General features: G+C 34.2%; 1 protein-coding gene across 1 annotated transcript in view; it reads left to right on the top strand.

Moving 5' to 3' along the window:
* Positions 1-26,249, top strand: part of LOC129229234 (gamma-1-syntrophin-like) — a 152,182-nt gene that overhangs the window by 91,684 nt on the left and 34,249 nt on the right. The window contains exon 11 of the mRNA XM_054863498.1: positions 883-999. Within this exon, the coding sequence (XP_054719473.1) occupies positions 883-999 (117 nt within the window). The remainder of the gene's footprint in view (positions 1-882; positions 1,000-26,249) is intronic.

Raw genomic sequence — 26,249 nt, 5'->3', positions numbered from 1 at the left:
TTGATGCACTAACAATGGGATGTGTAGGCTAGTTTGATTTGGGAACTTTCGCTGTCAGTGGTGCTAAAGGGATGTAATAACATTCACGAAATCAATATTGAGTAGTCAGTAACAAAGCCAATAAATAATTCCTTCCCAAAAAATGCGTTTTGTGGACGAGGAATTCGCATCAACTCTAAAATTCGTTTCTCCTAAAAAAATTCGCGTTACAGCCGTTTCGCGTAAGTTGAATCGCTTTGTAGCGGGAGTCGACTGTATGTGATTATCTACATCTGTGTATACAGACACATTAATAAAAATATATTTTTCAAAAATTTTCTTGAACACCTCCACTAATTGATATAATTTATATATTAAATCAGTACTGTAATTGCATTTACGATGTTAATGAAAACATTAGCAAATATCCCTAAAATTTTCATTCTTTTCCTACTTTTCCTAATTTTAATTATATATAGTTGACAAAAATAATTTCAAAAGCATTTTATAGCAAAAATAAAGCTTTGTAGCCACCTCCGCTGACAGCTTGCTGCTAAGTTTTTAGGTTTAAAACAAAGGCAGGACTTTAATATCTTTCAAGTGCAGATGAATCTGAAGGACTTATCATTAAAGGTCGATCTATATCCAACATATCCTTCTGACAGAGAACTTGTACTATTGTTTTTTAATTTAAAATATATTATTTCAGTTGTTAAGCAACTTTTAAATATTAATATTAAGTTGTAAGTTTTAATTTTTACATTTAAAAAAAATGGAATTCAGACTGAGTTTTATGATTTTTATATTTTATCCCAAGAAATTTTCCTTTGTACTATTTTATTCACACATTATTTAATATATTTTCCATAACGTCTGAAATATTTTCCTTTGTTTCCTACACAGATTTTATATATGGGTTGGGTAAGTGAGGGTTTCCCAGCTCCTCAGCCTTGGTACAAATGGCAGCCCCATTTCCTGGCCCTCAAAGGGGCTGAACTTTATCGTTTTGAAGCTCCTCCTGTAAGTATTTTTTGTCTTATGTTTCAAAATTAGTTCATATTTTATTTATAAGTGTTAGACATGAGTGCTTCTGTCTTAGGACGGATTTCCGTCTTGGACAAAATTTCCGAGACGGAAAGAAATTCGATGACTTCAGTTTTTACTTAAAAAGAAAAATGGAGTGTTTGAAAAATATGGTTTAATATTACTGGACCGTTCCATAACCACAAATTTACATTGACATTCTCTCGAATTTCAACCATGGGCTTTTTTTGTTTGCGTGCTTTTGGAGGAGTGGCTTTTAGACTCGCGCGGTTTGACTTTTTTTAGGTTGCTTTATTTCCAACTGCAGACCGCGAAGTTGCTCGCTATTCTCCCTGATTTTTCAAAATAATCGTCTTTTACTTGAAAATTTAGTCTTTTGTCTTGCATTTTTTTATCATCCTTTCGATTTTTCTTCATTTGCGTTTTATTTTTGCAAACTTTATATGCATAAATAAAAATTATATGTGCTCTTAAAATGTCTTAAAGTTGAATCTGGATCACCAATTGAGAGTGATTGCTGACGGGATGAAATGGTTACGCCACAGCAAAGGGCGTTCACAGCCCAGGTAAAACGGAAACTATCGGGGATTTTGAAGATTTTAGTCAAAATGGGAATTTTGGTAAGAATCGGGGGGAAATTTCAAGCTGGTTTGAAACACCAATGGGCAACTGTTTCTGCATTTTTGACATGTTTCTGGTAAAATATTCTAAAACTTGAGGAATCACTAAATTCCATTGTCTTTCAATCTAACACCCGCTAGAATGGAAATATGGGGGGGGGGGAGGGGGGAGAGAGCGTGAAGGGAAACGAAGAAAATAACGGCAGCACGAGTTTGCGAAAAAACGCTGCTCTTGCAATAAGTAAGGGTAAGTCCGCAAATTAACCCAAGATACTGTGGTCTTAAAATGTTTATATTTTGGACAATCTAAGAGGGGGGAGGGGGGGTTACTCAAGGGCTCTAGAATAAAATATCGAAAAACTGAATTGAAAGCCATTTTTGAAGCTAGGAGTGGTTCGGGATTTCTGCTCTGCAAACTATTAAAAGTTTAGTCAAAATGATTAGGCTGTTTTAATGATGTAAAAGTGGGGAGGAGGAGGTTAAAAAAAAATCGAAAACTGGAGTCCTAAAAACGCTAGTTTAAGCAATCATTGGTGAATTTATGAGAGATGGTTTTGGAGGTTAGATTTGACATAATAGAACGAGGAGTTAAATTCTTGCAAAACTCTGTTGATATAAAATTGTTTACAGATGATAGCATAGTTATTGGCTGCTTTGTCGATTGGAACAAAAATAAAACTTTTTTCAAATTGTTTATATATTCGATGACTTCTTTTTTCAAATTTTGGTAATGGTATTCTTTGCTGTTAATTTGTTTGGCAAAAAAGGTTTTAAACTCTGCAATTGACTGCTCTTTCCATTCCTGGAAAGTCTCAAAAGGTGTGGCGGGGAAATATGCAGTGTTCTTAATAAATTGTAGAACGTTTTCCCTAAAAACAAAAATTGCTTTGCGAAGTTTGCAGGGATTGTTCAATCTGAGTTTAGTTCCAAAATTCATTAAATATCTGATATTTATGTTTGCTACGATATCCAAATTACCATTTATAACATGCTTGTGATCTGCATTAATGAAATTTCTAAAATTGGCATCATTACATAAACATAGATGTTCATCACTGTGCGAAAAGCAACATCACGTAATTAAAGATCCTTTTGCAGAAGGGCTTAGGATATTTAAAGGCGGTTATGTTCTTATTTTGTATAGGAAAACAATATGACAACTTATTTAAAATTTTATGAAAAGGAATATTCTCAAAGCTTTTTGTTGAAAAGAAATTGTGAAATAAATGTTTTCTTTTGTCGTAGATTCAAGCCCTATCCTAAAGTTTATCAGATCAGAAATTAAGTCTTTGCATTGATCATTAATGAAATTAAATTTGGAAAGATACTGTTTCAGTTTTTTAAGAGTAACAATTTTTAATTTGAAGATACTGTTTTTAAGATGTTTGACGTTAAAAGATTTAAGAAATGTTTCTTCAACATCTTTGCACCAGAGATTAAGGTTTATACTGTTGATGATTTTACTGTTCTTGTGTGAGCCTCTGTGTTCCCTTGAGATTCGAGATTTAGAGTTGAAATTATAAAAAAGTCTGTCAACATTTCTAATATCCTGCTTATTCAGCAGTCGTATATGTCCACGGTAAAGTTTTGCTGAAATCTGTACTATTATTGTATAGATTTATCATGCTGAGTATTTAGGTACTGTTATTCTTCACTGTAGAAAGATAATTTCCAAACAATTTCGACCAGGTGACGTACACAGAACATTTATTTATTTACAACACAAAACACATTCTACACACATGCGGAACACATCAGCTCAGCGCAGATCAAAACAATCATCTCCTTCATTTCTCGAAACTTCCCACCAGGAGGCAGGGTTACAGGAATGGACTATCACGATGCCAGCTTCTTTTCTACAGATTTGGCCATCCTGTTGGAACTGACTTCAGTGACTGAACAAAAACATTTCAGTATGTGAAAACAAACAAAATTAAAACATTTTATGTACTGGAAAACATCACGGCAAAGTCGGCAGATGTGAAGTATGAACTGAAATTCTACTTGAATAATCATATAAACTTGTCAGTATAACTTTGATGAAAATTTAAATAAACTAAAATTATATTACGCTTTCAAACTAAAAAACATGCCATCCAGCAATACGCACTTATGTGCACCTACCTGCGAGTAGCACTGCATAAGATCGAAGGGAAGAAACAATTGAAGTTTTATAACTTTGAATCGCTACTGTGATTGCTCAGTTGTATGTAAAGCAAAATGCCTTTCTTCTATTTAGAAGTGAAAAAAAAAAAAAAAAAAATAGCATATTTACGTAGATGCCAAACCAAATTTAGTTTTTAGGAAATATTTTGCATGGAGAACAGGAAGCACATGACCAGGAATGCTACCCTTTTTTCAACATTCGGCCCCTTCTTGAGCCTCCTTTCCTTTACAAAAGGTACACACAAAATAACATTTTTTTTGGAAACAAACTGTGAAATAGAAAACACCTCTCTACAAAATTCAACTACTTTCTCTTTAACTGGAGGTTGTGTGAAAATATCATCTTTATTAAGTTTACTACTTATAGGTTTAATGTCCAATACTTTGTCATTCAGAAGATTTCTATTAAAATGAAATTTTATGTTTATGTTTTGTGGGATGATTTTCTACAGGTGACTTTGAAAAACTAATGGCAGACTGGTTATTGCAATACAAAACTTTAGAGTTTAAGGAAACATTCAGAATTTCAAATTCTTTCTGTAAATTTGCCATCCAAATCATTTCTTTTACAGCTTCTGTTAAAGCTTTGTATTCTGCTTTCGTGGTTTAACAGTTTGCCAGAATGCGGAATCATTATCAATTTGAAAAAAACATTCCACTTACTGAAACGCAATCATCTCTATTCGCTGCAAAATCTGCATCGAAAAACATGCAAGATTTAGATTCTTAATAATTGATAAATTTAGCATTTTTGAGTATCATTTTAATTTCTTAACAATTTTAATAAAGTATCCCAGTGATTAATTCCTGGGTTTTTCTGAAACTGCAACAGCATATTTACTGCAGAGCATATGTCAGGTCTTGTTCTATTGGCAATAAAGCCAAACAACCCAGCAAATTCCGGTATGGAAATTTGGCCATTGATTCTTTATCGTATTCACTAAAAGGGCAATCCAATTTGGACAAAATTGCACCTTTTGCAATTGGGAGTGAGGAATGCGGATATTTAAATTCCAAAAACATATTACAAATTTTCTTAATATATTGGTTTTGATGAATGAAAAATTCATTGTTACATTCAAAAAATTCAATACCCAATAATTTCTTAATTTATCCTAAAACTTTTATATCATGTTTACTTTGAATTAAGGAAATAACAAAATTTATATCTTCTTGGGTTTTACCAAACAGAACTATGTCGTCAACATATTCGCAACTCCAACGAACTATAGGGGGCACTGAAGTCACTGTCTAATGGCGGACTTAAAAACCAAAACAAACGCACATGGTAACGAAGAAAATGCTAATAGTGTTGTGATTTTTGTTCGTACGTATGATTTTTTCGCTTTATTCTTTTTAAATTAATTTTCAAAGTCTTGTGGATATTCTGGCCCACGTAGAAAGAAATGAGAATTCAAGAAGCATTACTAAATGTCAAAGATTAATGCAAACTACGTAGTTCGTAGTTCTAAGCAGCTATTTCCACGATGTTGAATTCGATATTTATCAATTCTTGATAGAACTAAATAATAATTGTGGCCTGACAAGAATAACAATTAATGCTAGAAAATTCAATATGACATTACAAATTGTTATCGAAAGAAGATGATACTTCTTTGCCTTGCTTGGCTAGCACTTATTGTTTTGCATTTGTTGACTGAGTTATTTCTCTCGAATTCCCGAATCGGTTAATTTAAAAATTTTCTGTTTTGATTTTTCTAATTTCTGAGTTACGATTTAATTGTGTCATGTTATGCAAATCATCAACAAAATTCTCACGGATATATGGTGGTAGTTTTCTTTTCAGTTGATTGACCATTATTTCTTTTCACTTATCGAATTCTGTAATCTTACTACCATTTAATTCCACTCATGATAAAAATTAAAAATGGTTTAACTAAAAACGCGAAATCTCGCGAAGGCTACTTTTCTCGCACTATACTATAGAACTATAACCCTAAACAAATTTGGCGAAACCTTTCAGCTGAGAATAAAAGGAATAAAGTAAATTCTTTCTCGGTTATTCATTTTGTTCTACGATAATATATTCAAGAAAATATTTTGCATACTGTCCATTCCAACTAAATGCTGCTGTAAAATATGGTAAGTTTAATTAATTTAAGATTTAAAAAATCCCCATATTCTTACAAATTCATACAAAACAATAAAATTTTTTACCTTGTATAACGTTATCCAAGTTTGTTAATCCAGAATTTTCGCTTTCACCAATTATTAAGGAAATAATGAAAACTAACATTATTTTGAAAAGCTCGAGAATACTACTAAGGGACGAATTAATTTCTGTAGCTGAAAGCAAACTAAGACACATCGATTGCGTTAATAAATACTCAGAACAAACTGCCTGTGTTTACGTCAACAGACACCGTGGAGCGCAACGTGGCAATGTTTTAGTTGCATTCGCAGTTTTATAAATCACCGCAAGGTATCGTATTCGAGCGCTGGAGTTCCGAATAGTAATATAATTACCCTATCTTTTAATGTGTAAGCACAACTGCACCATTTTAATTTTGCAAATTCTAATTCTTCCAATGTTCTAACAAATTTGTGGAACCATTCGCTTCCACTCTGATGGAGTCCATAAATTGTTTTTTCAAAAGACATACATAACCTGGATTTTTAGAATCAATAAAACCTGTGGTGGTTGATGCATATATATAGTATAATTTAATGTGGCGTAGAAGTATGCATTCTTTACGTCAAATTGATAAGGAATCCATTTATATAAACACACAAAAATTGCAAAGATTATTCTTATGAGTGAAAGAAAAATTACTGGCGTAAATACTTGATCATAGGATTCGTTCCAACGTTGGGTATGCCCACTCGCACACAACCTTACCTTATATCTAGAAATCCTTTCTTTTTCGTCCCTTTTTAAGGTATAAACCCATCAGGAACCAATAACTTTAGTTTTGGGCAGCAAAGGAACCAAATTCCAAACCTTTCTAGAATTCATTACAGAAAATTCCTGCTTCATGGCTTCTTGTCATTGACTTGATTGTGGTGATTTGAGAGCAGACTCAGTGTCGGAAGGAATATCTACTTCTAGATTACAAACCTCAGGGGTATGTCGCAAATTGTGGACTGATTCTTTAATATTGAAATACAATCTGCCTAATACAATATTGTTTACAATACAATACTTTTCAATATCTTTGTGTGAACGTAATCGGGTATTAGTATCTGGTGGATAATATACATTTATGCTACTACCATCTCGGCAAGGAACAACTTTTCTAATCCAGTCAATTTCACAACATTGCTTTACTTATGAACAAGAAATTTTATTTGAAAGGTTCCCCCTTTACAGCAGTAGAATCTGCCAATGGTTTAGTACTAATTTCCTCTTTTCCCAATTTATTTCACACATCTAAGAGACTTTCATCATCCGAGTCTAACAAATTTGAACAATTATCATTAGAAAATTTACATGATTATTTACTGAAGGAGAAATTAACAGTTCTTTGATTTTTGTTGAAACGAACATTTCTAGTTTCTATTGTATGATTTTCATCAAATTTTGTACCCACTAGTGTTTTGTGGCTGTCACGATGCGTCGCGTTTGATTTTGAAGAGTTATTCAAAAGCCAAAAAGATAACAATTCTAGGCTGTGGAAGTGGAAGCATCGCAGCCGCACATAACCTCAGATCAACGACTGCCTTGAATGCCAAAGAACAAAAATTTAAAAGACTTACCCCATGTTGAGTGTATGTAGACCATAGGAAGGACACATTGATTACCGTACGTTCTTTATTTCATGCTAAATTTCAAAGCAGACAAGATGACAGGACTTTTGTATGGTGATCACCAGAAAAAAACATTATTCACTTAATAAAAAAAACAAATGCGCGGGAGACATATTAAAAAGTGCGAAAAAAAAAAACCGTGGAGCTAGAGCTTGCAAAGTTCGTTAAAGATCAGAGTTCATTCGGACGGGTTGTAGAACATTCGAGTTAAAATGGACGGAGGACGGACAGTTCACTTTGAAGATGTTGGGGTGTATTCAGGGATGAAGTCTAATCAGCGATGTCAGTTGCAAGCCACGCCGCGTTGAAAAAAGTGGCGCAGCAGTTGGTAATTGCCTTGGCGGCGGCATTGAAATCTGATAACTTACGATGTTTAAACGAAAAGCCGAAGGGCTAAATTTCGTAAGTCAGTCAACAATGTTACATGCTTATACAAGCAGAGATAATATCACACAGTGGAAGGTGCAGAATCAAATGTTAATGTGAAGAAATGAACATTGGAAACTTGCTAAAATCTTACCAAAAATTTATTGGTCCATAGTAACTAAAATAAATAAACTAACAAAAATAAGTTCTTAAGAATAAAACCCGGCCATAAGTGGAGGCGGAGTTCGCAACTCCCCAACACCTATCGTACCTAACGCACAAGAGGCTGACGAACACAAAAGAAGAGAGAGAGAACGATTGGAATCGTTCACTATTTATACTTGCCTCATTTGCATATGATTGGGCATCAAAGGATGCCAACCTAAAACTGAAACTTTACACGTGCCGAAAGAGTTGAGAAGTTAATCTAATTTGAATAAAGTTAATTTTATATTACATTACATTAGGAATGAGAACGCGGATAAATATCGTTTACCGATGTCTATCATATCCCCCCTTCTCATTCAGTAATGTTATTAAACTTTAAATTTTTATACAATTTTAATAGATTCAAAAATAACCCAAAAAAAAAAATCCACAAAGGGCCAGGCTTAATCTTTTACAAAAAATTTAACAATTCAACAATAAACAAATATGGATATATATCCATCATAATACATCATCCATCAGCAGCTGCAGCTCAATACATCACCGCTTATTTGATTGAAGTCCTTTCTCAAAAAAGTCCTTCTTGCCTATTGATGATACACAGTCCAAGGAAATAGTAAGTCCAAGATTAACATTTCCGCTGCAAACTATCTTGTCAAACTGTAATTGACAAAAATACTCGAAACAGTATCTTTGAAAGAGATAGGCACAATGATTTTACAAAAAAATTTTTTTTTTTTTTTTTCACAATGACAAAATTATTTAAAACGCTTAGTTTCCAAAAATAAACTCTTGTCATTGAATCAAATTCCTCCATCTCAAAGATTAAACCAACGAGAAATTTGAAAAAGAATTTCAGTTGTTACAAAAATATTTATACTTTAATATCCCATTATATTTATTATACTAAACAATTTCATACCATTAAAAATTAACAAAATATTTGTTCACAAAAACGATTCAGTTCAAAACGGGTCTGCGGCTTCGTAAAAATATCGGCCCTGTTGGATTTACTACCTACATGTTTTACGGTAAAAATGTCCCGTTGAATCAAATCACGAACAAAAAATAATTTTACATCAATATGTTTTGTACGGTGATTTTCAATCGGAGACTTAACAAAGTCAATGGCCGATTGATTATCAACGTACATTACAGATTTAATTTTACTTTTTCTAACAATTCCCCAGCGTAAACATTCGTTTAATACACAGTCAAACCACATAAGCTCTTTAGACACTTCACAAAGGGCCACAAACTCACTTTCCATAGTGGAAAGGCTAATACAACGTTCCTTGAAGGTTCGCCATTCAATCGGCGCATTATCCAACAAAATTAACTGCCCCCCGAGTGAAGTTCGATCATCTTGATTAGCTGCATAATCGGCGTCAGAAAAAGCTATTAATTGGGTTCTATTACAATTTAATTTAAGTTTTAAATCTTTTGTTTGAAAAACATAACCCAGAAGTTTTAAAAGACCGTTCCAATGAATGACACCAGGGTTGCTTTGAAATTGACTGAAGATATTGACCGCATAACAAATGTCCGGTCTCGTTCTGCTCGCAATGAAAGAAAGACAACCCAACAAATTACGATAAGGAATCTTTGACATTTCAAATTTTTCATTTTCTGTATTAGGACAATTCGATTTCGAAAAAACAGTACCTTTACAAATCGGCAATGATGAAACCGGAAAATTAAAATGTTTGAACTCTTCAAAAACTTCAATGATATATTTCCTTTGGAACAAATTCAAACCATTTTCAGTTCCTTCAAATTCAACACCTAACAGTTTTTTTCGTTTTTCCGAGAACTTTTAAGTCAAAATTTTTCCTAAGTAAATTTAAAACATGATTTAAATTCTTTTCTTTCCGTGCGAGCAAAACAATATCGTCAACATACAACAATAAAATGACACATGAATTATAAATATAAACACAATTACATTCTTCAAATTTCTGAAAACCAATTTTCAATAAAACACTGTTTATCTCAAAAAACCACATACGGCCACTCTGGTGGAAACCGTAAATTGCTTTATTAAGCTTACAAACTAGATTTTCTTTCCCTTCTATTGCAAAACCCGGTGGTTGTCTCATAAAGATGCATTCTTTTAGAGGTGCATATAAATAAGCATTCTTCACATCGTACTGCAAATCGAACCAACCTTCTGATATTTTCAAGGAAAAGAAAAATCGAACCAATGAAAAATGAATCGTCGGACTAAAAGTCTGATCGTACGATTCAGGGGATTGTGCATATCCCTGAGCAACAAGTCTCCCACGATACCTAACAATTTTCCCCGATTCATCTCTTTTAACATTGAAAACCCATCTTGATCCGATTGGTTTTTCATTTGCAGGCAAAGGTGTTAAATCCCACACTTTTCTAGAATGCATAACCTCTAATTCATCCCTCATTGAATCTAACCACTGGTCCTTTTGCTTAGATTTAAGAACCTGTTTGTAATTCTTAGGAATTACAATTTTATCATCTAGTCATAAGTTACATAAATTTAAATGAACAGTTTGATCAGAAATTTCACCTTGATATAAATTTTTACCATTAAAATCAAATAAATGTGGCTTAAACAAAATAGCATTTTTAGAACAATATTTTTCAACATCATTTAAAGAACGTAATCGTTTAGAAGAATGTTTCTCATAAAAATAAATATCAGTACGAGATTTATCTGACCTTGGGATTGCTTTCCTCACCCATTCTGTTTCACGCAGCTGGGCGCGTGGTGGGTTTTCCCCATTTTCACTCAAGTCAGAATTCGAATCTGATTCATCCCCGCTCGTCTCGCTTTCACTCTCATCAGAAGATAAGAATTTAGACGGCGTACTCGGGCTTTCACTTCCGTTATCAGATTCGGAATTCGATTCATTTTCTGAATTTTGAGAATCTGATTGAATATTTGACCATTTGAGACAGGGACCCGACCCAGCACAGCTCCACTAGAGTCACTCTCTGATATATTTTTAAAAGCTTCTTTGTAATAAACATTTTCATTAAAATTTACATTTATACTTTCAAAAATTTTTCCGCTTTCGGGAATCCAGATACGAAAACCCTTAGTGTTAAATGCATAGCCCAAAAATATACCTTTTTTGGCTTTAACATCAAGTTTATGTCTTTGCTGACGGGGTGTTCCAAGATAACACAAAACACCGAAAGGTTTGACGTGCCTAGCACTTGGCTTACGTCCACCAATATAACTCAAAAAGTGTTTTAGTTTGTCCTGAGTGACAAATCCTATTCCAAGTATAATTGAAATAAAGCATAGCATCCGGCCAAAATCTTTTACTTAGCCCGCTTTCTTCCAATAATACTGTTGCAGCATTAGCGGCTGAGCGATTGTACACTTCGGCCAAACCGTTCATCTCTGGACTAAAAATATTGGTTAACTCATGTTTTATACCGTTATCCAAACAATAATTGTCAAAAACTTTATTTACGAATTCTCCCCCGTTGTCAGTTCTAACAGCTTTTACTTTAAGATTTAAAAATCTTTCAGCACGCTTTATGTGCCTTATAAAAATTTCTGGTACTTTGCTCTTTTCACTAATTGGATACAAAGCAGATTTACGTGAAAAATCATCAATGATTGATAAATAAAAACGTTCCCCTTTATTTCCCTTAATATTACATGGACCTCACACATCAGCATGAAGTAATTCAAGGGGACATTTAGACCGTATTTTACCTATTGGTTTAAATGAAACACGTTTAAATTTACCAATTTTACAATTTTCGCAATCTATTTTTACATTTTTGAATTTAGGCAGGCCATGGACACACTCAAATTCACCGCTCTTTCTGATACTATCGGTGTTAATATGTGCCAGGCTTCTATGCCACAATTCTAATTTTTCTACATTAGAGCATTCAATTTTCTCATTTTCGAAATGATCATTACTTTTATTTGGTTTTATACTTTCTTGATACGATTTATTATACAAAATTTGAGGTTTTACAAAATAAATGCCATTTCTTAAAATTGCTCTAAATATAAATCCATTTCGACCAGATATCGTCACGGAGCCGTTTCCCCCTTCAAACTTAGCACCCCCCTTATCGAATTTTGTACCCGATAACAAATTTTGACGTAGATTAGGAGAGTACATTACATCTTTTAAAACAATGATAGTATCATCAAACTTTAATTTCACAGTTCCCATCCCCAAAATGGGGAAAGTTTCATTTCTAACGGCTACAGCCATTTCTTTGTTTCGTAATGGTTTAAAGTCCTCAAACGCACTACGAATGTTGACGAAATGATGGGTGGAACCAGTGTCAAAAATAAATTCATTTGGGTCTTCTGATACTTCATTTAGATGTACTTCGGAAATGAAAAAGTTCTGGTACTCACATGTTTCCTTTTCCACTGATGGGGAACTGCACCTCGCAGTTTTCTTGTTCGTCTTCCTCTTATTCCGGATTGGTGATCTTGACTTTCTGTTACGTTGTTCGAGGTCCTTGTCAACTTTATTTTGACACACGTTACTTTTATGGCCGGGTTTATTACAGTTAAAACAAATTAGTTTCCCTTTTACTCCTTTCTTGTCAAAATTACCCGGTTTCTTTACAAAGTTAGCCCTGCCGATAATTTTATCATCCTCATCTTTTAGTCGAATTCGCGATTCCTCGGCAATAAGTTCGCTGACTACTTTATTAAATGTGAATTCCTGTGCAGTAGTTCTAAGAATAACTTGACAAATATTGTCAAATTCTGAGGGCAAATGACGCAAAATCTGAAAAATCAAATAATTTTCAGAGGAATTCTCGTCTATAGCCTTAATTCTTTCGAAAATTTGCCGAGTACGGGCAGCGAAAAGATTTATCGACTCTTCCTCTTTTATACGACATTGGGATAACTCTGAAAACAATGTCATGTGCTGACAACGATTGTCAGGAAAGAAGTGATCTTTCAAAGCCTTCCAGGCATCAGCCGCGTTGACCTGATTTTCGATTATCTTTTTGAAATTTTTCTCCAAATTTAAATAAATTATGGATAGAGCCACATCCTGTAGATTTTGAAAATTGCGAATCTCTTGCTCAGTAGCCTTTTTTTCATCATTAGAAAAAGGTTCTTTTTCAATGCCCCTTATAATATTCCACAGACCTCGTTCCATTAGGACAAATTTAATATCAGATGACCAACTCACATAGTTGTCAGACCTTAATTTTTCGATAGGAACACTCTGGGATGCCATGATTGATAAGAATATGAAAAACGCCAAAAATAAAAAAAACCTAATTTCAAAAAAAACCAACAAAATCTCAAAATATCCCCGAAAAAAAAACCTAAATAGTGCAACTGTTACAGCTTCCCCCCTGGAACAAGTCCAGGTCTTCCGCTGAATTTAGCAGCCACTATTCTGCCTAACACCAAACCAACTATATCCCCCCATAAAATGCAAACGAAACATCTGAGAAAAAAATTTACACTACACATGGCTTAAAGATTCGATACAAATTTCCAAAAAGTAAAAGAAAAGCTTCTATTTTCACAGTTTTCATTCAACGCCGATGCGGGGAAAACAAATTGAAAAGATTTCCAAACACTTGTCATCTACCGATTCAGCAAAAAGACAAGTCAGTTACAACATTCCATTTCATCACAAAAACACGAAGTCTAATACTCTACTCTGCTGACAATTCGAAAACATCTTAATACATCATGATACTGAACACATAATTGTTATGATACAATTGGGTAGGGCTGGGCCCATAACCCTTATGATAACTTACGATGTTTAAACGAAAAGCCGAAGGGCTAAATTTCGTAAGTCAGTCAACAATGTTACATGCTTATCCAAGCAGAGATAATATCACACAGTGGAAGGTGCAGAATCAAATGTTAATGTGAAGAAATGAACATTGGAAACTTGTTAAAATCTTACCAAAAAGTTATTGGTCCATAGTAACTAAAATAAATAAACTAACAAAAATAAGTTCTTAAGAATAAAACCCGGCCATAAGTGGAGGCGGAGTTCGCAACTCCCCAACACCTATCGTACCTAACGCACAAGAGGCTGACGAACACAAAAGAAGAGAGAGAGAACGATTGGAATCGTTCACTATTTATACTTGCCTCATTTGCATATGATTGGGCATCAAAGGATGCCAACCTAAAACTGAAACTTTACACGTGCCGAAAGAGTTGAGAAGTTAATCTAATTTGAATAAAGTTAATTTTATATTACATTACATTAGGAATGAGAACGCGGATAAATATCGTTTACCGATGTCTATCAAAATCCTCATATACTTAAAATTGGATTGGGGTAATTGCGGCTCCGTATCATCGCCACTAGTTATGCTGGTCATCAAAAAAAGGTCGTTAACGAAGGGCTCGATTCCGGTAAATTCTGCGTGCCCCCATCAGAAGCTATCATACACGCAGGTGATGCATTTCCTCTGCAATCGTCATTAGTTGCGATGAAGTTTAACTTGCTTGGCTAAATGATTTAACAATATAAATAAAAGAATTTTCACCTCATTTTGAGGTCTTCAAAAATATGGCGGAGAGCCACGGCCGTCAACGGACGCCGCGCATTGATGCTTCTTCCTCGCCATCCTTGGAGAAAAAACGGAGCCGCAAAATGTACGACCGAGCAGACTGGAAGCAGCAAGCAGAGTGAAGTGGGGTGGAAAAAATGAATCGGCGAATGAGCGATTAGATCTGGGTATGTGAGCATAAAGTGTAGTGAAATTTAGACTTACTACACCGCTAGTTGAAGTGAACTTGCAAAAAAAATGTCCACAGCCTGATGTTGGAGAAAAAGAAAAACACGTGAAGCATTTTTCCTCATGGAAAATCTGTATTTATTATCCTCAAAGGATTTCTAAAGTTGATGAACAACATCTTCATTGATATTTAAAAAACATTTTGAAAAATAAACAAATATTAGCCGCTAATATACAACGAAACATTAAGTTTACGAACATGCTGATTCCAAGGAATATAAGGCATTACCGTAATACACAAAAATAGGCCTAAAGGCGTTTTATAACTTTAAAATTGACATCACGTTGTATAACGCCCTGCCAGGAGTAAAGAGCACTGGCAGACATCACAAAATCACGTACAACACATTGCGGCTATGTGAGGTGAGAGAGAGAGCGAAAAAGATCGCTCGAAGTATTTAAAGTCTTCACATGGCTTTCAAATTAAGAATATGCAAAACACAAGATGTGTTGCCAATGCAAGAAAGTTAAAGATATGTTGCCAATCAAAAAGTAACTCAATCAAAAAAATAAACTCGCGGTTATAAGATACAATGAACTGGTGACTCGGTTCACCTGTTTGACTGAGTTATTGCAACTGATCGCACACATGACGTCACAACGTGATGCAATGTTTACATCGAAAAAGGATTGATTCTGCATGATGCAAAAACGTATTTTTAATGATTTTTTTTTTTTCAAATTAAGTGATTCTTTCACTTTTTGTGAAAGTTTAAATTAAAAATCTAACAAGCGGCCCCATTTTTGCAACATGCACAACAATCAGAAAAATTCACAATAAATTCAAATTGACAAAGTCACCATTGAATTTCACAAAAATTTTATACACCCAAAAAGTTCAAATTTAGTTTATATATTTTTCCCCCCAAAAATAATGTCACAAAAATGTCCAAGTTGATATTTGGTAAAAGGTTTTGTCAAAGCATCAGCTAAATTTAATTTAGAACTCACATACATTAATTTAAACAATTTTTCATTTACTAAATTTCTCAAAAAATGATACTTGATATCAATATGTTTACTTCTTTGATTTTGTATAGGACTTTTGGAAAAATCTATTGCAGCAATATTGTCACAAAATATTTCACAATTTTTCAAAATTAAATTCAAATTTTCATTTTTTAAAATTCTCATGATCCAGACAAATTCTTTAGCAGCCTCTGTTAAAGTGACATATTCGGCTTCCATAGTGGAAAGAGCAATACATTTATGCTTAAAGGTTTTCCACATGATAGGTGTATTATCTAGCAAAATGATGTAACCTCCCATTGAAACCCTATCATCTCTACTAGCTGCCCAATCTGAATCAGAATAACATTTAATATTTAAATTTGAAATATTTGATAGCTTCAACTTAAGATTTTTCGTATACAAAACATAACCAAGAAGACGAAGTAAACCATGCCAATGTTTTTCACCATAATTAGATTGAAATTGGGAAAATATATTCAAAGCATATGTTATGTCGGGGCGAGTTCTACTAACCAAAAAGGACAAACAGCCAATTAAATTTCGATATGGTAAAGAATTACATTTATCTATTTCTAACATACTAGTAGGCGAATCAATTTTTGAATAAACCACCCCAACCGAAATAGGAACATTACTAATTGGAATATTATAACTAGAATACAACTCGACAATTTTATTAATATACGTTGTCTGATGAATATACCAATTACCATCAATGTTTTGAAATTCAACACCCAGAAGTTTTCTTATTTCACCCAAAATTTTTAACTCAAAATGATTTCTTAAAAAATTTACAATTTCATTCAAATCAGATTTTAGTTTGCCAAAAAGTATGATATCATCAACATAAAAAAGAAGAATAACCTTATTTTTATATATGTAACAACAATTACACCAATCTAAACTAGTAAAGTTCATTTTCAAAAGTGTTTCATGGAGTTGATAGTACCACATTCTACCACATTGGTGTAAACCGTACAAAGCTTTCTTTAACAAACAAACTTTACCAGGCTCTAATACATATCCACTAGGTTGTTTCATATATACATTAGTATCCAAATTTGCATACAAATAAGCGTTATTTATGTCTACATGCAGATGACACCATTTAAAAAGACATACAAAAATACAGAAAAACAATCTGATTATAGAAAAATCAATGACTGGGCTAAAAACTTCTTGGAAAGATTCTCCAGCTTCCTGAAGATAACCTTAGGCACATAATCGAGCGCGGTATTTCACAATATTCCCTTGCTGATCTTCTTTTACCGTATATACCCACCGATTTCCCAAAATTTTACTATGTTCAGGTGGATCCACTAACTCCCATACACCACGATTATATATGGTTTGTATTTCCTGATCCATCGCGTTAATCCAATGTTTAGATTCCCTAGAATTAATGGCTTCTTTAAAATTTAATGGAAGTTTAATTTCAGCAAGATTTCCCCCTAAAATTTCTATTACCTTTCCCTCTTTTAAATTTTTGCCCGAAAAGTCAAAATATAATTCATCAAATTCAATTTTGTTAACATTACAATATTTAATAACTTCATTTAAAGAACGCAAGCGAATATTTGAACCTTCAATCCTATAGTAAGTATCAGTTCTATCACCTGATGGTCTAGGAACAGCTTGACGCAACCAATTAATTTCAGAACAAGGTTTTAATTCTTCACTAGGACTATCACTGGAAAGCTCATCCACTCCCTGATTTGAAGTTACAGGATATTCATAATCAAAATTGTCAGGGAAGTATTTGATAACCCTTGGACTACTTGATCCAGAACCTAGTACAACATCTGCCCCTTTAGTTCCCTCATCAAAACTGACATTACATGTTTCTATGATTCTTTGTTCGTCTTCCAGCCAGACACGATAACCTCTAGTATTTTGAGCGTAACCTAACAAAATTCCTGGTTTAGATTTATCGTCCAATTTCTTTCTTTTCTGACTTGGAACATTTACAAAAGTTAAACAGCCAAAAGTTCTGAGATGTTTCACGTTAGGCTTTTTATTGAAAAACAGTTCAAACGGGGTATGATTGCTCCCATGACAAGACCTATTCCAAACATAAGAAAAACAAAATGCAGCTTCCCCCCAGAATTTCGAAGGTAAGTTACTCTCTTTTAAAAGTGCTCTAACTCCCCCCATTAATGTCTGGTTAAACCGTTCAATTATGCCATTCATCATCGGTGTGTAGGGATTAGTTTTCTCATGCCTAATGCCACGGTTATTCAAGAAAATTTCAAAATTTTGATTGCAAAATTCTTTCCCCCCATCTGTACGAATTGATTTAATTTTCCTCCCTAAAAGCCTTTCATTACGATTTAAAAATCTTACAAATATATTGAAAACATCCGACTTCAATTTCATAGGGTATACAGCAACGCGTTTTGAAAAATCGTCCATAATGGATAAATAATATTTCTCTCCCCTCAAAGTTAAATTTGGGACTTCACCTACATCCATGTGTATAAGCTCTAAAGGTTTAGAAGATCTCACGGCCCCAATCGATTTAAAAGAAATACTCCTAGCTTTAGTATATTTACAAATTTCACAATAGTTAACATTTTTATTCAATTCAGGAAGACCTCTAACACTATTGTTTTTGCTAGTTCTAGAAATATATTCATAATTAATGTGACAATATCTCTTGTGCCATAAATCTTCAGGTGAAATTTTACCAATTTTTTCAGAAATGTTACAAACAGGCTCAGAATTATCACAATGTTCACTATTTTTCAAATACAAATATCTATTAGGCTTAAAGAAATATAAATTTATGTCATTTCTACGCTTTGCATAAAATAATTGATTCCAATTTTTGTCATAAACTTTAAGAATGGTATTATGACCAACAAATTTGTTACCTTCCTGTTCCAATTTAGATAATGACAATAAATTACGACGGATTTCAGGATTGTACAGAACATCTTTCAAGATAATTTTCCTATGTCTACCATTAATTTTGACCAACAATTGAATTGTACCAATCCCTAAAATATTGCTTTGTTTACCGTCAACAGCCATAGACATTTTTAAGTTATTAACTGGTCTAAAATCAGAGAAAAGATTTTTATTTTTAGTGACATGTGACGTAGCTCCAGAATCGGCAATCCACGTTATATCTGAATCAGATGAAGTAATATTCAAAGCTTCTGACTCATTAATTTCACTCACATTATGTTGAGAATTAGAAGACCCTTGAGATAAATTTTCAGAATTTAACTTTGCCTTAAATTTAAAACAATCAACCTTTTTATGCCCAAAAATCCCACAAAAATTACATTTCCCTTTAAATCTATTTTTACTAAAATTTGACACAGGTTTACGATTACTTTTACAAGGATGGATCTTACCGGCAGGTAGCGAATTCGGAACGGTCACATACACAGCAGGTATCTGTAGTGGAATGTTCATTTCAGAAATTCTATTTGCTTCGAGCAACAGTTCTTGTTCTATTTTTAATGGGGTAAAGTCCACATCAGACCATCTGTAGATTTTCTGTACTATGGATGCAAATTCAGGGGGTAAACTCCGGATATACTGGAAACCTATGTAAAGGTCGGACATTGCATGGCCAACTTCTTTTAATTGTGACGCAGCTGCTTTCACTCGGCAGATGAAAAGACCAACAGTCTCACCTTCTTGAAACTTGACTTGAAAAAATTTATCCAACAGGGATATTAATCTGGCACGGGTGTCAGGTTCAAAATACTTGCACAAGATTTCCCAAGCTATCTTTCCTTCAGTAGTGCATTCGATGAGAGGCTTGAATTCTTCCGACAGGAACTGATAAATAGTAGTATAAGCTCGAGTTCTTCTAAGATTCATTTCCGCTTTATCTCGGAACGTCAATTTTTCTTCTTCAAGTTTCTTTTCTTTTTCGTCAGCTTCGATGAATTCCCAGCTGCCCGAATGACGCAGGACAACTTGTATGTTTCTCTTCCAAGTATTCCAATTATTGGCATTTAGTAAAGGTATTGTAGGGACTACCATACTTTCAAAAATTTCACGATGTTTTAAAAATTCTTCAGAGCATAAAAATTCAAATTTTCCAAGTTCTTCAGGTTATGGCCAGGAATTGCAAAGTCCAGGTGACCTGGGCCCATAACCACTTGTGAGCATAAAGTGTAGTGAAATTTAGACTTACTACACCGCTAGTAGAAGTGAACTTGCAAAAAAAATGTCCACAGCCTGAAGTTGGAGAAAAAGAAAAACACGTGAAGCATTTTTCCTCATGGAAAATTCTGTATTTATTATCCTCAAAGGATTTCTAAAGTTGATGAACAACATCTTCATTGATATTTAAAAAACATTTTGAAAAATAAACAAATATTAGCCGCTAATATACAACGAAACATTAAGTTTACGAACATGCTGATTCCAAGGAATATAAGGCATTACCGTAATACACAAAAATAGGCCTAAAGGCGTTTTATAACTTTAAAATTGACATCACGTTGTATAACGCCCTGCCAGAAGTAAAGAGCACTGGCAGACATCACGAAATCACGTACAACACATTGCGGCTATGTGAGGTGAGAGAGAGAGCGAAAAAGATCGCTCGAAGTATTTAAAGTCTTCACATGGCTTTCAAATTAAGAATATGCAAAACACAAGATGTGTTGCCAATGCAAGAAAGTTAAAGATATGTTGCCAATCAAAAAGTAACTCCATCAAAAAAATAAACTCGCGGTTATAAGATACAATGAACTGGTGACTCGGTTCACCTGTTTGACTGAGTTATTGCAACTGATCGCACACATGAAGTCACAACGTGATGCAATGTTTACATCGAAAAAGGATTGATTCTGCATGATGCAAAAACGTATTTTTAAGGATTTTTTTTTTTTCAAATTAAGTGATTCTTTCACTTTTTGTGAAAGTTTAAATTAAAAATCTAACAAGCGGCCCCATTTTTGCAACATGCACAACAATCAGAAAAATTCACAATAAATTCAAATTGACAAAGTCACCATTGAATTTCACAAAAATTTTATACACCCAAAAAGTTCAAATTTAGTTTATATATTTTCCCCCCCAAAAATAATGTCACAAAAATGTCCAAGTTGATATTTGGTAAAAGGTTTTGTCAAAGCATCAGCTAAATTTAATTTAGAACTCACATACATTAATTTAAACAATTTTTCATTTACTAAATTTCTCAAAAAATGATACTTGATATCAATATGTTTACTTCTTTGATTTTGTATAGGACTTTTGGAAAAATCTATTGCAGCAATATTGTCACAAAATATTTCACAATTTTTCAAAATTAAATTCAAATTTTCATTTTTTAAAATTCTCATGATCCAGACAAATTCTTTAGCAGCCTCTGTTAAAGTGACATATTCGGCTTCCATAGTGGATCTAACAGGGTACGCGGCGATGCGCGGGAACCAATGAGTGCGTTTCGTGCCCAAACAACGAAGGAGAAGAACACAAGCACCATTTTAATGGTGGACAAGAAGATGAAAAAAATCGGATCGACGACTGAAAAATTGACAAAAAGCAAGACGATTGGAAAAATGAATAAATCACATATTTGATAGCATTAAGTGTGCGAAATTTAAAGGGGAACACAGGAAAAACATGGAATGCACACGAAAATAAAAAAAAACAACCAATTGGGGGGAAAAACGATTAAAATGACTGAAAAATGGGAAAAAAAATGAATGGGTAAAAAAAATGTGATATGCATTATCACATACACTGGCAAAGCAAAAGAAGAAAAAAGAGAAAAAAAAGAAAATTTTAAGTCCAGCTCCAATTAACCAAAACCTTACACAACAAATTCATACGTCATATATGTTGAAATGCATAAAGAGTTGTAACATCCAAAAAAACATGAGATACAGTTTTATACTATTGTCACGGTAGAAAATGGGTAAGTCAAAGAAAATGAAGTGTTTGCATTTTCTTTTTGCATGTCATGATTGCACCCTGCTCACAAAACAATTTGCCACACATGACCAACCAAAAGGACAAAAAAAGGTACACACAGTTGTGATTACGTGAACAACACATAGCATACCAAGAGTTAAAAAAATATAAACATTCAAAAAAGCTACACAACTACCCAACACATGTAGAAGGTATGAATACAAAAAAGTGCAATAACCATCAAATATGACCATTCTCGATATGCATTAAATTATACGGAAACACATTAATGCAAAAAAAATGAGAAAAAAAAACATTACAATTATTATATCTTGACTAACTACGTCAAGTGTTACACATTAGAGTAACATGAGTAAAAAATTTCAGGTAGAATTTTTATTTTTTCCGGTACATTCTGCGTGCCTCCATCAGAAGCTATCATACACGCAGGTGATGCATTTCCTCTGCAATCGTCCTTAGTTGCAATGAAGTTTAACTTTCTTGGTTAAATGATTTAACAATAAAAATAAAAGAATTTTCACCTCATTTTGAGGTCTTCAAAAATATGGCGGACGCCGCACACTGATGCTTCTTCCTCGCCATCCTTGGAGAAAAACCGGAGCCGCAAAATGTACTGTTGGATATATTTAGTTCTTATTGAGTTAGTAGCCTACAGCTAAGCTGAGAATTAGGCAACTCATTACCAACTGAATTTTGAGGAAGTGGTCTGCCCGAAGAAAATAAAACACGAATCATTTTAACATTGGAAAACATTTATTTAAACATGCATTAGTAAAAACAATTACAACACAATAGTTTAGTCCTCAAAAATGTTAGGTATGCTAAGTCAAAAAAAAGTCTGACAGTAAGTCCAAGTTGAATCAAGATGAACACGCAGGATGTAAAAGTTCTATCGGCTTATTACCGTGAATTCCGCATAGGCAGAAGGACAACACCGCAATTCGTCATAATCGCTCGGTAATCAGTTCATGCCTCGGACACCAATTCACCGCATCCAGGTAAGCCATGTAGATGGACTCGCTCCTTCCCTTAGCACTGAAGACTAAACTACTAGCTTAACTTGAACAATAATAACTTTTCATTGTGATGAACATCACAACAGCACGCGCTTCCAAAGTGGGGGCATCAACGAGGAAGCAATCCAAATACCCGACCTCACCAGAGAGGCCGGCAGCCAAAACGTTATCAAAACATATGGACGAACACAAACACCAAACAGCACAAGCGAGAGGATGAGTGAGAGAGTGAGCTACGATCGGTCCACATATTTATTGCCAGATCCGACCGTGCTAGTAGTAATGTGACATTACCTCATTTGCATCTTGCAAGAGCAGCTCAACTCCGGAAACACACAGCTTGCAGGTTGCTCAATCCTTATCTTATTCGATATTCGCACCTAACACCTCAACAGGTTATGTTACGTAATTAACACGTGCTCTGTCGGAAGTTTGCCGACTTCTGCCGAATGGCGGCAACCAATCATAGCGTGCCACTAATTTTCCCGATCACTTCCGATTCAAACTTAAACATTTGAGTGTTGGTGGCAGGTGGATGGGATTCCCCGTGCAATGTTTTTCCGGAATGGCAAAAGGTAAATTACAAATCTTTTTTTTTCTCTTTAACAATATTGATAAAATCCTTCAAGAAACAAAAATAAAGGCATTTAGCCCAACAGGTTCCCCCCTCTTGAAGGAATTTTATCAAAAACCACATTATATACACTAAAAACACTTAACTACATTCACATCATATTTACAAAAATAGATTTGAAAAACAGTTCAAAAATTTGATACGCCCCCCTTTCTCTTAAGTTAATCCCAATTAAATATAATTTTACAAAGCTTGTTTAAACAATTCTTAGATAGGGGTTTAGTGAAAATGTCCGCAATGTTTACATTTGTCCTCACATATTTAATCAAAAAAGTCTTTTGCTCAATTAAATTTCTTAAAAAATGGTACCTTACATAATGTGTTTTGTACGGGAATTCTCAATGGGAGACTTAGAAAAATCAATTGTTGCAGTGTTATCACAATAAATGACTGTATCCCTAACCTGGAGGTTTTCAATATTTAATTCACTTATTTCTGCAATTATCCTCTTCAGCCAGACCATTTTTTTTGCAGTTTCATCAAGTGAAATATATTCTGCTTCCATTGTAGATAATGCAACACATTTATGTTTAAATGTTCTCCAATTAATTGGGACCCAATCAATACACAAAATTGATCCCACCCCCATTGAGACTCGATCCTCTTGATTAGCGGCGTAATCAGAGTCGGAAAACCCCCGTAGGTCTGCACTACTGATTGAGCTTGAATTTAGTTTGTATGATATTGTGTACTTTAAATATCCTAGCAATCTTAATAGAAAATCCCAATGCTTCCTTCCGGGATTTGCTTGAAATTGCGAAAAAATGTTCACCGCATAAGAGATGTTAGGCAGGGTCTTTCCTGCTATGTATGCCAAACAACCCAACAAATTTCTGTATGGGAGCTTTTCTACTTACCTTTTTTCCTCCTCAGTTTTCGGGCAGTCGTCTTTTGACAAAACTGTACCCTTTGAGATTGGGAGGGTTAAATTTGGCACATAGTAATCTGAGAATAACCCCAAGACCTTCGAAATGTAAGAGCTTTGGTGAATAAAAAGATTATTTTTATCTTCCACAAATTCAATCCCCAGTAGCTTTCTGGTTTTCCCCATTTCTTTTATATCATACATACTTTTAATTTCATTAATTACCTTTTTAATTAAATTTTCATTTTTTGCTAGAATTATTATGTCAACTAAATAACAAGAAGAAAAGTCTCTTTGTCTCTGTGATATACACTATTACATCCCTTTAATTTTTGAAAACCAAAACCACGAAGAACACTGTCTATTTCAAGAAACCAGTTTCTTCCGGACTGGTGTCGTCCATAGAGAGACTTCTTCAATTTACAGACAAAATTAGGGTGACTTTTACTGACAAAACCCTCTGGTTGTGTCATGAAGATTTATTCCTCTAAATCAGCATATAGGTAAGCATTTTTTACATCAATTTGTGAGTGACACCATTTTAAAAGACATATAAAAATAGAAAACTCTCACAAGCGAAAACTCAATTACCGGGCTAAAAACTTCGGAATATGATTCAATTGACTGACGGTCCCCCCTCACAACCAACCTGGCCTTGTATCTAACAATTTCACCCCTGTCATTTACCTTGAGGTTGTAGACCCACCTATTTCCCAAAATTGGTTTCCCCTATGGTGGAGGTACGAGGTCCCACACCTCTCTTTGCTGAATGACATCTAATTCAGATTCCATGGCCAGTTTCCAGTTGTCCACCTCAGGGGTGTTGATACATTGCCTATACGCATTCGGTATAGAAATTTCCACTAAACTTGCTTCAGGAGCTTCTTCACCTTCTTTCACTCTCGTCACAGATTTCCCCTACTATTGGATTTTTAGTTGAAAAGTCAAAAAGTTTTGGTTTATATTCTATTTTATTTTCACTACAATATTTTAAAACCTGTTTTAGTGAATTTAATCTTACTTTATTTTTACCGGCAATTGTATAATAAATATCAGTCCTATCCCCTGTCTTTCTCTTTTTGGCTTCCCTAACCCATTTAATTTTCTCACAGGGAGTCTCCTCAATACTCTCCTGGACTTCCTGTTCAAGTTGAACTTCACTCATAGGTCTGATAAAGTTAAATTTTCTCTCATTTTTATTTAGGACTTTTAATTCCCCCCATTTTTCATTTTCATTGAACTTTACGTTAATAGTCTCTGTGACTGTTCTGGTTTCAGGATCCCAGATTCTGTACCCTTTGGTACGTAAGGCGTATCCGACCATGATCTCCTTGGTAGCCCTCATATCTAACTTTTTTAGTTTAGACTTAGGCTGACCTACATAGGCAGTACACCCAAAAATACGTAGGTGTCTAACTGAAGGTTTACGACCAGAAAACAGTTCAAAAGGGGTTTTGTCCATATTTCCTATTACTGTCCGATTCCTTACATAATTAAAACAAAGAGTGGCTTCAGCCCAAAACTCATCCCCCAATCCAGAATCATTGAGCATAGACCTCACACCATTCATTATGGTTAAATTATATCTTTCTATAACCCCGTTCATTTGTGGGGTGTAGGGGTTGGTCCGCTCTATCTTTATTCCCTGATTGGTGAGATAGTCCTCAAAATCTTTGTTAACAAATTCTTTTCCGTTATCGGAACGGATAGCCAAAATTTTTGAGTTCAGGAATCTTTCAGTTCTTTTTTGAAAATTGACAAAAACATTAAATGCCTCACTTTTTGCTTTTAAAAAGAAAACATATGATTTTCTTGAGAAATCATCTATAATTATAAAATTATATTTCTTCCCCCCCAAGGACTCGGTCTGAAGGGGTCCCATGAGATCCATGTAGAGCAGTTGAAGTGCAGAATTAGTATGCCTTTCTGGCATAGATTTAAAAGAGCACTTCCTCATTTTTCCCAATTGACAAGGGTCACAATTG

The sequence above is a fragment of the Uloborus diversus genome, chromosome 9 (assembly GCF_026930045.1).
Source record: "Uloborus diversus isolate 005 chromosome 9, Udiv.v.3.1, whole genome shotgun sequence".
Lineage (NCBI taxonomy): Eukaryota > Metazoa > Arthropoda > Arachnida > Araneae > Uloboridae > Uloborus > Uloborus diversus.
The sequence above is the reverse complement of the archived record's forward strand: the minus strand, read 5'-3'. Positions and strand labels throughout refer to the sequence as shown.